This window comes from Pristiophorus japonicus, chromosome 1 (assembly GCF_044704955.1).
Source record: "Pristiophorus japonicus isolate sPriJap1 chromosome 1, sPriJap1.hap1, whole genome shotgun sequence".
In the NCBI taxonomy this organism is placed as follows: domain Eukaryota; kingdom Metazoa; phylum Chordata; class Chondrichthyes; family Pristiophoridae; genus Pristiophorus; species Pristiophorus japonicus.
In genome coordinates this window covers 307,885,524-307,898,657 of record NC_091977.1, presented here as the reverse complement: position 1 = coordinate 307,898,657, position 13,134 = coordinate 307,885,524, and the positions used below count along the sequence as shown (strand labels likewise).

The 13,134-nt window shown below is 48.3% G+C and overlaps 1 protein-coding gene across 1 annotated transcript in view; it reads left to right on the top strand.

Annotated features, from left to right (window-relative positions):
- The window catches only part of LOC139263812 (cancer-associated gene 1 protein homolog), a 242,780-nt gene that overhangs the window by 131,169 nt on the left and 98,477 nt on the right, over positions 1-13,134 (top strand). Inside the window, exon 12 of the mRNA XM_070879900.1 lies at positions 3,662-3,733. Within this exon, the coding sequence (XP_070736001.1) occupies positions 3,662-3,733 (72 nt within the window). The remainder of the gene's footprint in view (positions 1-3,661; positions 3,734-13,134) is intronic.

Below are 13,134 nucleotides of genomic sequence, written 5' to 3'. Positions count from 1 at the left end.
GCATACCCACTGCAGGGCCAGTGATCAGCGGACAGCACAGGCACCACTACTGGCACCCTGCCCCAGATCGGCCCTACCTCTCTGGCCACCAGGGCCAGCACCGGGAGCAAGAGGCCAGCACCCTCCAGTCCTCCCGATGGGACCTGGGATGACCAGGCTCCCATCACCGCTGAAGGGCAGCAGGGAGACCCTGCAGCCCTCAAAGGAGGACAGGGAGGCCACACATTCCTGTGGCTCTGCCCACCACTAGGCAACGGCAAAGGCCCTGAGACTCGCCAGGTGATTGATCCGAGCCCACCCAGCTGGCAGGGGGCGCAGTCCGGTCACTCTGGAACTAGCGTCCTCACCCACCTGCACCTACACCCCAGGGGCAAGACTGTAATACCATGTATGTACCTTACCTGTTACATGAACTTGTTCCACTTCTGCAAAACCCAAACAGTGATCTAACTAATCCTATTTTTTATTTTCTGTACATATATGCAAATGCAGATGTCGAGCTACACACATGGTCTATGAATGGGGGGGACGGGGAAATGGATGTATGTAGCCATGGACACACATGGATCACACCCACAATCAACTCAAACCCCATTGCAACCTCCAACCATCCACTGCTGACCATTTACCAATGTCTTGGCAATAAGGAGTTGGGGGTCCACAGAGAGAGAGCCATTCCCAAGCACAGACAAACTGCAAGGGCTTTGGGCACTCAAGTCGAGGGCCAGAGCACCCAGTGCAAAGGCCAGTGGCACAAGATTTAGGGGCGAGTGAAGTTGTGTATGTATATACCCTGTACACTCAATGTACAGTTACATAAGACCACTGAATGTATCTTCACACTGTATACACTATGCCTGTACCACCAGAGGGTGCAACTGGTGGAGACCTCGGGGTCACCTGCACACTGCAGGTAACCGAGTATAAAAGGGAGCTCACCTTACTGTACCCTCATTCAGGAGCTGCAATAAATGGACTAAGGTCACAACAGTTCAAGTGCAGTACCTTACCTCGTGGAGTCATTACTAGAGTGCTTACAGACACAATAGAAAGATTGCAGTGGACGGCATCAGACCTACGGATTCCAAGACGGAGGCCATCAAGAATGCACCCAGACCACAGAATGTGACGGAGCTGCGTTCATTCCTGGGACTCCTCAACTATTTTGGTAATTTTCTACCGGGGTTGAACACTTTGCTGGAACCTTTGCATTTATTACTACGTAAGGGTGACGACTGGGTTCGGGGTAAATCTTAAGAGACAGCTTTTAATAAGGCCAGAAACCTGCTATGTTCTAACAAGTTACTTGTATTGTATGACCCTGTAAACGTTTAGTACTAGCTTATGATGCATCTTCGTACCGGGTTGGTTGTGTGTTTCAGCAAGCAAATGTGTCAGGCAAACTGCAATCGGTTGCATATGCGTCCAGAAGTTTATCCAAGGCTGAAAGAGCCTACATTATAGTTGATAAAGAAGCCTTAGCATGCGTATATGGGGTTAAGAAAATGCACCAATACCTATTTGGACTCCGGTTCGAGCTTGAAACTGACCACAAACCGCTCATTTCACTGTTCTCAGAAAGCAAAGGTATTAAAACCAATGCTTCGTCCCGCATCCAAAGATGGGTACTAACATTATCTGCGTATGACTATGCAATCCTCCACAGACCAGGCACTGAGAACTGTGCTGATGCCCTCAGTTGGCTACCATTGCCCACCAGCGGGGTGGAAATGCCGCGACCCGCAGACTTGCTTCTTGTAATGGATGCTTTTGAGAGCGAGGGGTCACCCGTCACAGCTCGCCAGATCAGGACCTGGACTAGCCAGGACCCTGTGCTATCACTAGTAAAAAGCTGCGTCCTTAATGGGAGCTGGTCGGCAGTTCTCAGGGAAATGCAAGACGAAATTAAGCCGTTTTACCGATGCAATGGGGGAATGGCACAGTTTTGCCAAAAAAAGGCAGGGAAACATTTATACGCGACCTACACAATACCCACCCAGGCATAGTCATGATGAAGGTTATCGCCAGGTCGCACGTTTGGTGGCCCGGCATTGACTCGGAATTGGAGTCATGCGTACACCAATGTAACACTTGCTCACAGTTGAGCAATGCACCAAGGGAGGCCCCACTGAGTCTAGTCATGGCCCGCCAAACCGTGGTCCAGGGTCCACATAGAATTCGCTGGCCCCTTTCTAGGAAAGATGTTCCGAGTAGCAGTGGACGCTTACACTAAATGTATTGAATGTATAATAATGTCATCATGTACGTCCACTGTCACCATTGAAAGCCTCTGGGCCATGTTCGCCACGCATGGTTTGCCCGACGTCCTTGTTAGCGACAATGGACAATGTTTTACCAACTCGGAATTCAACGAGTTCATGGACCCACAATGGCATCAAGCATGTCAGGTCTGCCCCGTTTAAGCCCGCATCCAATGGTCAAGTGGGACGGGCAGTCCAAACTATCAAGCAGAGCTTGAAACGCGTGATGGACGGTTCCTGGCAACCCGGTTATCTCAGATTCTGCTCAGCTACTGGACGCGACCCCACTCGCTTACTGGTGTTCCATCTGCAGAATTGTTAATGAAGAGAGCACTCAAAACCAGGCTCTCCTTAGTCCATCCGATCTCAATGATCATGTAGAAACCCGGCGTCACCGACCTAACATGTACCACGATCGCGCGACTGTATTGCGTGACATTGAGGTTAACGACCTGGTGTTTGTTCTTAATTACGGTCATGGTCTCAAATGAGTTGCTGGCACAGTTTTAGCCAAGGAGGGAAATAGAGTGTTTGTTGTCAAACTTTTGAATGGACAAACGTGCAGAAAGTATTTGGATCAGACCAAACTGCGATTCACTGACAACCAAGAACAGTTTGAAGAGGACATTACCATCATTGATCCACCAACACACATCCAACCAGCAATCGACCTCATGGTCAACCACGAGGATGAACCCACCATGCCCAACTGTCCGATCAGACCAGCCGCGCTGCAGTGCAGCAATGATCCGACCGACTCACCCATGCCAGGACTTCAACTCAGGTGATCAACCCAGGAACGCAGAGCCCCGGATCGCCTCAACTTGAAATAACTTGTATCTAAGACTTTGGGGGGGGGGTGGGGGGAGTGATGTTATGTATGTAAACTTTACTAGTGTGTAAGACTTGCCACCAGGGAGCGCATCTGTGGGAGACCCAAGGGTCACCTGCACGCCCTGGGCAAGCAGGTATAAAAGGCAGCCTACCATGCTGCTTCCTCACTCTGGAGTTACATTAAAGAGACCAAGGTCACAACAGTTTGAGCTTACAGTATACAGTCTTGTGGAGTTATTCTGAACATAACAGTATTATCTACATGGTAAGGGCAATAGAGTGTGAGCAAGCCTTAGTAAGCTTAGCTATAGCAACATTGTACGAATGTTTAACCTATTCATGCCAAATTCCCTTCTCTGCTATTTTAACAGAGATGTTTACCTCTTTAAAATAAACAGGCTAACAGCTCCATTAAAATATCAGAGATAAGAATTTGGCGTGAGTGTAGTAAGTGTTCATACAATAATTTCCCATTAGTTAATGGGAAAACAGCTCCAATGTATTAACAGGCACCAGGCATTATGATGAGAGAAGCATTTTATAAATAAACATTTGTTTGGTTTCAGGAATGCGCAGCTAATGATTCAAAACTGAGAGAATCGTTAGGCAATTCTACATCATCCCACAAAAGTAGCAAGGTTAGTGTCATGTTAGAGAAGTAAAAATAAAACTTGATTGAACTTTTTGATGAGGTAACATAAGATTGATGAGGACAATGTGATTGATGTGATGCTCATGGACTTCCAAAAGGCGTTTGACAAAGTGCCACATAATAGGCTTGCCAGCAAGGTTGAAGCCCATGGAATAAAAGGGACAGTAGCAGTATGAATACAAAATTGGCTAAGTGACAGGAAACAGAGAGTAGTGGTGAACATTTTTTTTTCAGACTGGTGGAAGGTACACAGTGGTGTTCCCCAGGAGTCGGTACTAGAACCATTGCCTTTCTTGATTTTTTTAATGTCTGGACATGGGTGTACAGGGCACAATTTCAAAATTTGAAGATGACACAAAACTTGGAAGTATAGTGAACAGTGAGGATAGTGAAAGACTTCAGGAGGACATAAACAGGCTGGTGGAATGGGTGGACATGTGGCAGATGAAATTGAATGCAAAAAAGTGCAAAGTGATATATTTTGGTAGGAAGAATGAGGAGAGACAATATAAGCTAAATGGTACAATTCTAAAGGGGGTGCATGAACAAAGAGTTGAATTGGGGGTATATGTGCACAAATCATTAAAGGCGGCAGGGCAGATTAAGAAAGCAGTTAAAAAAGCATACAGGATCCTGGGCTTCATAAATAGAGGTATTAGCCCCGAACCTGGTGAAAGCTAAGTTCTGCCCAAGTGCAGGCCAAAGGACTGCTGAGATCCTGACGGTACATTAGGGCGGAAATCTCTTGAAAAAGTCCTGGAAAGACCGCCCGGCGGCAAGAAAGCGACTTACGACCTGAATATGGGTGGCAGAGGGCGGGAGTTCCCAATCTTGGCAGCAAATGCACTCCTCGGCAAAGTACCGCCGAGGATTGAGTCGGGCCCAGGGAGATAAAAATTAAACTTTCCAAAAAATAAAAAACAATGGAAAACCTTCAGGGGACCCCATCCACTTGAATCGCTGGGAAAAAAATAAAGAAGATAAGTTTACTAACCTTTTTTTGCAGGTCTTCTTACTTACCATTGAGGTTAGACCTGCCTCCATGTGGCGATCTTTTCCCCTGCTGCAGCATACTCCCGCGCGGACCAAACTGGCAGCTCGGCGGGCGGAGAACACTTACACATGTTGCGCGCCAGCGGACATCAGCAGGCGGTCCCCAGCAGTCTTCTCTCCCTGGGAGGGAGGGAAGACCGCCCAGAAAACTCGGCGGCAGCAGGCAGCAGTAGGCAGTGAGTCCACCAAATTCGGCCCCATAGAATACAAAAGCAAGGAAGTTATGATGAACCTTTATAAAACACTGGTCCAACCTTAACTGGAGTATTGTATCCAATTCTGAGCACCATACGTTAGAAAGGATGCGAGAGCCTTAGAGAGGGTGCAGAAAAGATTTACGAGAATGATTCCAGGGATGAAGGACTTCAGCTACGTTGATAGACTGGAGAAGTTGGGGTTATTCTCCTTAGAACAGAGAAGGTTGAGAGGAGATTTCATAGAGGTGTTCAAAATTATCAGGGGTCTAGACAGAGTAGATAGAGAGAGACTGTTCCCTTTGGTGGAAGGGTTCAGAACTAGAGGACACAGATTTCATGTGATTGGCAGAAGAACCAGAGGCAACATAAGGGAAAACATTTTTACACAGCGAGTGGTTAGGATCTGGAATGCACTGCCTGAAAGGGTGCAGGGCTACAGGGGAAGGGTGGGGGAGTGGGACTATCTGAAGTGCTCTTGCAGAAATCCGGCATGGGCTCGACAGGCCAAATTATCTCCTTCTGTGCTGTAACCATTCTATGATTCTAAAGGATAAATTTTCCTTGTTGGCTCTCCTGGCAGAGGTACAGAACATGGATGAAAAATCGTGGCTGCATGCATGTAATTTTCCGATCTGTGCTCCCTACGCTGGAAACAACAAAGCAGAAAGTTTGGGCTCAAGTTTCGGACTGAGTTGCTCCTATTTTTTTGAAGCAACTACTTTAGAATGGAGCATCTTAGAAATTGCAATTCTCGGCCTTTAGTTTGCTCCAGTTCTAATCAGTTAGAACAGTTTCATTGTAGAACAGATTTTCTTTTCAAAAGGGGGCGTGTCCGGCCACTTACGCCCGATTTGCAAGTTTAGGCAGCGAAAACTTACTCCAAACTAACTTACAATGGAGTAAGTGTAGATTTTTGTACGCTCAGAAAAACCTTGCCTACACTTACAAATCAGGCGTAGGTGCGGCGGGGGTAGGGGAGGGAAGTAATTAAATTTTACAAGCATTCAACAGTCTCACTTCTACAAATAAAGAGCAATCCTGAATAATAAATGATAAAGTGTGATGTTATGTATTGATGTGTGTATCGTCCTGGTACCTTAAATGTAATATAAGCACAATAGTACACCACAGAGGGCGCTGTGGTGGGAAACCTGGAAGTACCTGCAACAGGCACTATAAAAGGCTGACCACCACACCTGAGAGGCACTCTGAGGCTGTTCAATAAAGGACGAAGTTCACAGCAGTTAGATTAACACCAGACCGTGTGGAGTCAGTGGTTTGTGTGCTACATACACCACATTGGCAACAAGGAAGCGGTTGAACTCCACGCAACCATAGCTATTCTGGGCTCGCTAAAGGATTTTACCGTGGGCAATGATTGGGAGGCCTTTATGGAAAGGCTCGAGTACTACTTCACAGCAAAAGACCTGACGGAGGACACGGACGCAATGAGAGATAAGCGTAAGGCGATATTGCTCTCCAGTTGTGGAGATGAGGTTTACTGTCTCGTCAGGGATTTACTGGCACCCGGGAGCGCCAGGGACAAGTCATACGAGGAGCTGACTGAACTCATTCGTGACCAGTTGAAACCGAAGGAGAGCATCCTCACGGCCAGATACAAATTTTACCATCACTGCAGACCTGAGGGCCAGGATGTCACCAAATATGCTGCGGACCTCAGGAGACTCGTGGCGCCGTGTGATTTTGGGCACACCTTGACGAGGCGTTGCAGGACGTTTTCGTTATGGGGATTGGCCACGAGGGCCTCCTTCACAAGCTGTTAGCCACGGAACCCACAGTCACTCTGACAAAGGCCATCGCCATCAGCCGGGCACATATGACCTTGACTTGCAGCACCAAGCAAATAATCCACACAGTCTCGAACCCGGCAGGCACTGTCCACAGGATAGTGCCCACCACGGACAAAACTGCAGAATGTGGCTCTGCCCAGGGCAGAGAGCACAGACCTTGGGGTCCTGGAACTCAGAGTCCACTGAGGGGGGCCAATCAAGCAGCACCATGCTGGCGCTGTGGAGGAAGCCATGGGGCTCACCAGTGCAGGTTTGCGGAGTATTCGTGCAATACCTGCCACACGAAAGGCCACCTTCAGCGTATGTGTAAAATAAATCGGACTCACCATGTGGCTGAGGAGATGGGGGATGATCCACTGTCAGTGAGGAGCAGGCTGAAGAAGATGAGGTGTTGGGACTGTACACGTGTACTGACGATTCGCCCCCAGTGATAATGGAAGTAAAAATCAACGGAGTTCCTGTGAGTATGGAAATGGACACGGGCTCGGGTCCGTCGTTAATGAGTCAGAGAACTTTTGATAAACTGTGGATTAACCCAGCTGCACGACACAAGCTGGTCCCGGTCACGGTGAAGCTGCGTACCTACACCAGGGAACTAATACCTGTTCTTGGCAGAGCGGAGGTGCAGGTATCCCACGGGGACAAGACGCACGGTTTACCTTTGTGGATCATTGCAGGCGATGGGCCGACACTCCTCGGCCAGAGGTGGATGGGGACGGTCCGTGGGAGCTGGGAAGACTTCATCACTCCACAGGCTGCTGCTCCCCGGGATGCTGCCGTGCCCCGGGGTCCCAGAGAGCAGCGCCGACCGAGCTGGAGCTGCAGCCTCAATCCACCCACAGGCAAGTCCCAGCCCCGGACCTCACACAGAGACCCTGCAGCCTTAATCCCCACAGGCAAGCAGCCCTGCAGAGAAGGGCCTAGTGGGGGGGGCGGGGGGGGTGGGGGGTTGAGCCGGCGGGGTGCGAGGGATCCAGGATGGCTGGCGGATCGGAGGGACCCACGCAGAGGGAGAATCGGGCGGTGGCAGCACCTGGAGGTCAGTGGCCACGAGTCGGGAGGCGGCAGCAGCTGGAAGTCGGGGGCCACGGCAGCCGCATGGGAGGCGGCTACAGTGGCAGCGGAGGGAGGCAGCAAGTGCAGCCACTGGAGAGGCCACGACGGCCACAGGGGAGGCGGCTACGGTGGCAGCGGAGGGGAGCAGAGGCTGCGACGGCGGAGGGCATCCGGAGCGGCGGAGAGCAAGATGGCGGCGGCCTCGTATCCAGAGCAGCAGAGCATCAAAGATGGCGGCACCCAAGGAGAAGCCTCGTGGAATCCTCCTGCATCAAAGATGGCGCCTTAAAAAGGAAATGCACCCGGGAGTCTTAAAAGGGCCTTACCATGTGGTGGTCCCCCACAAAGGATTTCTGTAAGACAAGAGCGAGTCTAAAATGAGCTATGTTAATGTGAGATGACGGATTTATAATAAGAATTAATATTTTAATGCTGAATGGCTACTGTATTTGTGTAAAATAATGGATATGAAGTATAATTAATGATAAGAGCTAACAAGGAAATCAGGGATCCGTTACCAGTCAATAACTAGTTAATGTACCAGATAACATGTACCATACTAACGCACTGTCTATGCCTACCTGCCTTCCGTTGGACAAGTGTGATGTTATATATTGATGTGTGTATCGTAGTCCTGCGTCCTGGTGGGGGGGAAGTGTGAAGTTATGTATTGATGTGTGTATCGTCCTGGTACCTTAAATGTAATATAAGCAGAATTGTACACCACAGAGGGCGCTGTGGTGGGAAACCTGGAAGTACCTGCAACAGGCAATATAAAAGGTTGACCACCACACCTGAGAGGCACTCTGAGGCTGTTCAATAAAGGACGAAGGTCACAGCAGTTATATTAACACCATACCGTGTGGAGTCAGTGGTTGAAGGTTGGCATGCAGGTACAGCAGGCGGTTAAGAAAGCAAATGGCATGTTGGCCTTCATAGCGAGGGGATTTGAGTACAGGGGCAGGGAGATATTGCTACAGTTGTACAGGGCCTTGGTGAGGCCACACCTGGAGTATTGTGTACAGTTTTGGTCTCCTAACTTGAGGAAGGACATTCTTGCTATTGAGGGAGTGCAGCGAACGTTCACCAAACTGATTCCTGGGATGGCGGGACTGACATATCAAGAAAGATTGGATCAACTGGGCTTGTATTCACTGGAGTTCAGAAGAATGAGAGGGGATCTCATAGAAACGTTTAACATTCTGACGGGTTTAGACAGGTTAGATGCAGGAAGAATGTTCCCAATGTTGGGGAAGTCCAGAACCAGGGGTCACAGTCTAAGGATAAGGGGTAAGCTATTTAGGACTGAGATGAGGAGAAACTTCTTCACCCAGAGAGTGGTGAACCTGTGGAATTCTCTACCACAGAAAGTTGTTGAGGCCAATTCACTAAATATATTCAAAAAGGAGTTAGATGAAGTCCTTACTACTCGGGGGATCAAGGGGTATGGCGAGAAAGCAGGAATGAGGTACTGAGGTTGCATGTTCAGCCATGAACTCATTGAATGGCGGTGCAGGCTCGAAGGGCCGAATGGCCTACTCCTGCAGCTATTTTCTATGTTTCTATGTTTCTATGTTTGTGTGCTACATGCACCACATAAAGCAAATAATAAAAAAATTGAATTTTCTTACCTGTCTGAAGCAGCAGCAGCACAGCAGCTTCCCGAGCTGCACAGTAATTTGGGCCATTCGGCCAGGAGACAGGGATGGGACACGGTTGGGGCCACACAGGCAGCACAGCAGCCTCCAGAGCTACAAATTTATTTTTATCGGCTGCAAGCCGTTCGGCCAGGAGACAGGGGAGGCGTACAAAGCACTGGGAGGAAGAGCCAGCCAGCCAGCAAGTTTAAAAGTTTAATTTGTACTTCAAGTATGGGTGCTGCATTATCAACACCACGGATTATGCAATGGTTCACCATCAATTCACTGCATAGGAGAGAATTGATTAGAGCTCACCGCACCAGGAACGTCATAGCCCGTAGGCTGATGGGCAGGAGACCTTACCCACGTCGGCAATATCGAGCCAGGCGTTCGTACTTGGACATGAGCGAGGCTGATTTTGTCAAAAGGCTGCATTTCCACAGAGAAGTTGTCGTTGAGAGCTGTGATATGCTGAGAGCAGATTTACAGCCCAGAAGCAGAACGCCGACTGCCTTGTCTGTTGAAGTGAAGATAACAGCTGCACTTGCCTTCTATGCCTCGGGATCGTTTCAAGCTACAACTGGAGATGTGTGCGCCATCTCTCAACGTGCAATACATGTCTGTGTTTACCAGGTCATGGCTGCACTGTATGCGCGGAGGAATGACTTCATCAAGTTCCCAATGACCGGCCAGGCAATGCATGACAGGGTTATGGGCTTCTCCAGGATTGCTGGCTTCCCAAAGGTACAGGGCTGCATTGATTGTACCCACATCGCCATGCGAGCACCTGTGGAGGATTCCGAGTAATACAGGAATAGAAAAGGTTTCCAATCCATTAATGTGCAGCTCGTGTGTGACGACAAGCAGCGCATCATGTCAGTCGATGCGAGATACCCTGGCAGCACCCATGATACGTTCATCCTATGCGACAGTGTTATATCTGACATGTTTGAGCAGCAGCTAGAAGGGCAGAGCTGGCTACTGGGAGACAAAGGGTACGGCCTGGCCACCTGGCTCATGACGCCCCTACGCGTAACACGGACGGAAGCTGACCATCAATACAACATGGCGCACATTGCGATGCGCAGCATCATTGAGAGGACCATTGGCATCTTGAAACAGCATTTCCGATGCCTGGACCATTCCAGAGGACACTTGCAATACTCTCCTCAGATTGTCGGTCACTTCACTGTTGTGTGCTGCATGTTGCATAACTTAGCCATCATGAGGCAGCAGGAGCTGGTAGTGGAACCAGAAGACCCACATGAGGGGCCAGTGCCTGATGATAGTAATTTGGAAGAGCAGGATGAGGATGATGACGACGATCAGGAAAAAATGCAAGTGCCTGATGCTGGAGCACGAGGTCGGTGGAGGGTGGTCCATCGTGCTCTTATAACGATTGCTCGAGCCTTGCGCCAGCAGCTCATCCGTGAACGCTTCAATTACTGATGCCTGAGGACTCTGTGACAACTGTTGCGCATGGACATGTTTATTCTTTGCAGTTGTGTTGTGTTAATGGAACATGATTCAGTTTTAATGAAAAAATATTTTATTGAAAAGTTAACATTAGTGTAATAAAATATTTGTTGTATCAAATGTAACTTTTTAATATGACTCTTTAAAATCACTTAAAAACCCTAAGATCACTTAATAAACTTGTAAAGTTACAAAAGTTACAAAACAATTTCAATGTGAAAAATCTTACACTCTTAAGATCACTTAAACTTCAAGATCACTTTTTAGGTGCAAAATTAAATAAGTTACAAAATGTGAGAGCATTACACTGTAAGTTCACTTAAAAACCCCAAGATCACTTATAAGTTGTAAAGTTACAAAACTTACAAAACAATTTAAATTTGAAAAAGGTTACTACCGTTACATCAAGAACAAGAACAAAAGCAGCAAAGAAAGGCTGCAACCATGTCTCATCCACATCTCAGTAAATGTTCACATCTTCATGGGGGTGTCATTTGATTGGCGGGGCTGTGTGCCCTTATTGCAGCAGCTACCTCTATGAGGGCCTGTGCCATCACTTTCATGCCCTCTCTGACAGCCTATGCCATCATTTGCATGCCCTCCCTGACAGCCTGTGCAGTCGATTGCACTCCGTCGGACATTCCCTCCCTCATTTCTCGTGTCATTACTGCTATTTCTCCCGTCAGTACCGTTACCTCTTCACCCACTGCACTGACGCTACCGATGAGTGATTAGGTAAGCTCATTGGTCTCCACACCCAATGCCACAACCTGAGCCGCATCTGTTACACGCTGCATTTCAGGAGAGCGTGTCTCCAATCTCCTTCTCCTCTGCCTGGGTCTGCCTCGCGGCAGCACTACACTGGGAGCCGCGGACTGGGACGGTGGGACGCTCGGTGTTCCAAATGGCAGCACTAGAGTGGGAGCCACGGGCTGGGATGATGGGACGCTCGGTGTTCCAAACGGCAGCACTAGAGTGGGAGCCGTGGGCTGGATGGTGGGGCAGTGGGTGTAAACTGCTCCATTATATCAGCAGCACCACTGGGACCCGCAACGTCAATAATCAAAACCATGGAAGGTGGAACCAGAACCGATGCAAGGGGTTGAAACTCTGATGCCTGTTAATGTGGGCTCATAAATATTAATTTGGAAGGTCTCCCCTGAAGACATTTCAGTCATCACCGCCTGCAGCCAGTCTGGATCGTCCGCATCTGGTTCTTCTGGTTCTTGTTCTGGATCTTCAGGATCTTCAGGGTTGGCATCATCATCATCATCTTCTGCAAAATACATCAGAACAGTCAAATGTTTAGCAGCAGAGGACGGGGCAGGATGGGTGGCATGAGTACTCTTACACACAGCAGGCCAGGCAGCAGGTTGATTTAAAGGGCCACGATGCATTTTCAGGACTTACCCTCTTCCTCGCGTGTGGGTCCAGCTTGTGCTATACTGATTGCTTTTGTCCATGTATGACTCATCATAGCAGCGACCCTCTGTTCCAAGGGTGTCAGTGGATGCAGATTTGGTGGGCCTCCTCCTGTTCGAGTTCTTTCCCTTTTGTTGTGGGCCAATTTTTTCTGCAAAGATTAAAATATAACTTTTTACAGAGTGCGTCTTTCTGCAGGGTGAGACATATACAGATAGTCACATTTACAATTATGATTCCATTAAAAAATGAAAATATTACTTACACTAACTACTTGACCAAGGTCGTGCCATTTCTTTTTACACTGGCTTCCAGATCTCATGGTATACACCACTGTGCAGTAATCTTCTGCAACTTGGTTCCAGCGTTTCTTCATTTCTTTGAGTGGCACTTTTATGCAACCTCTGTTGCTGGTATCCAACTCCTGCCATCTCTGCTCAATTATGTTAACTAATATCTCCACTTCCTCATGCAAAAAATTCTATGTTCTTGGTGGACGTTGTTCCATTGGTGTATTGAATTGACACTCTGGTTTTTCAAAACACACAGTCCTTATTTTGCATGCACCTATGCAGCACTTGTTCTGGAAGTTTATCAGCAAAAAGCAACACTCACTGATTTCAGCAGGTGATTTCTTCAACAGTGCTGCTAAAAGCACTCCTTCAGGCACAAAAAATCACCAAAATTCACTCACAAGTCTTTCCACAGCTCCACAAAACAAATCACCATTTT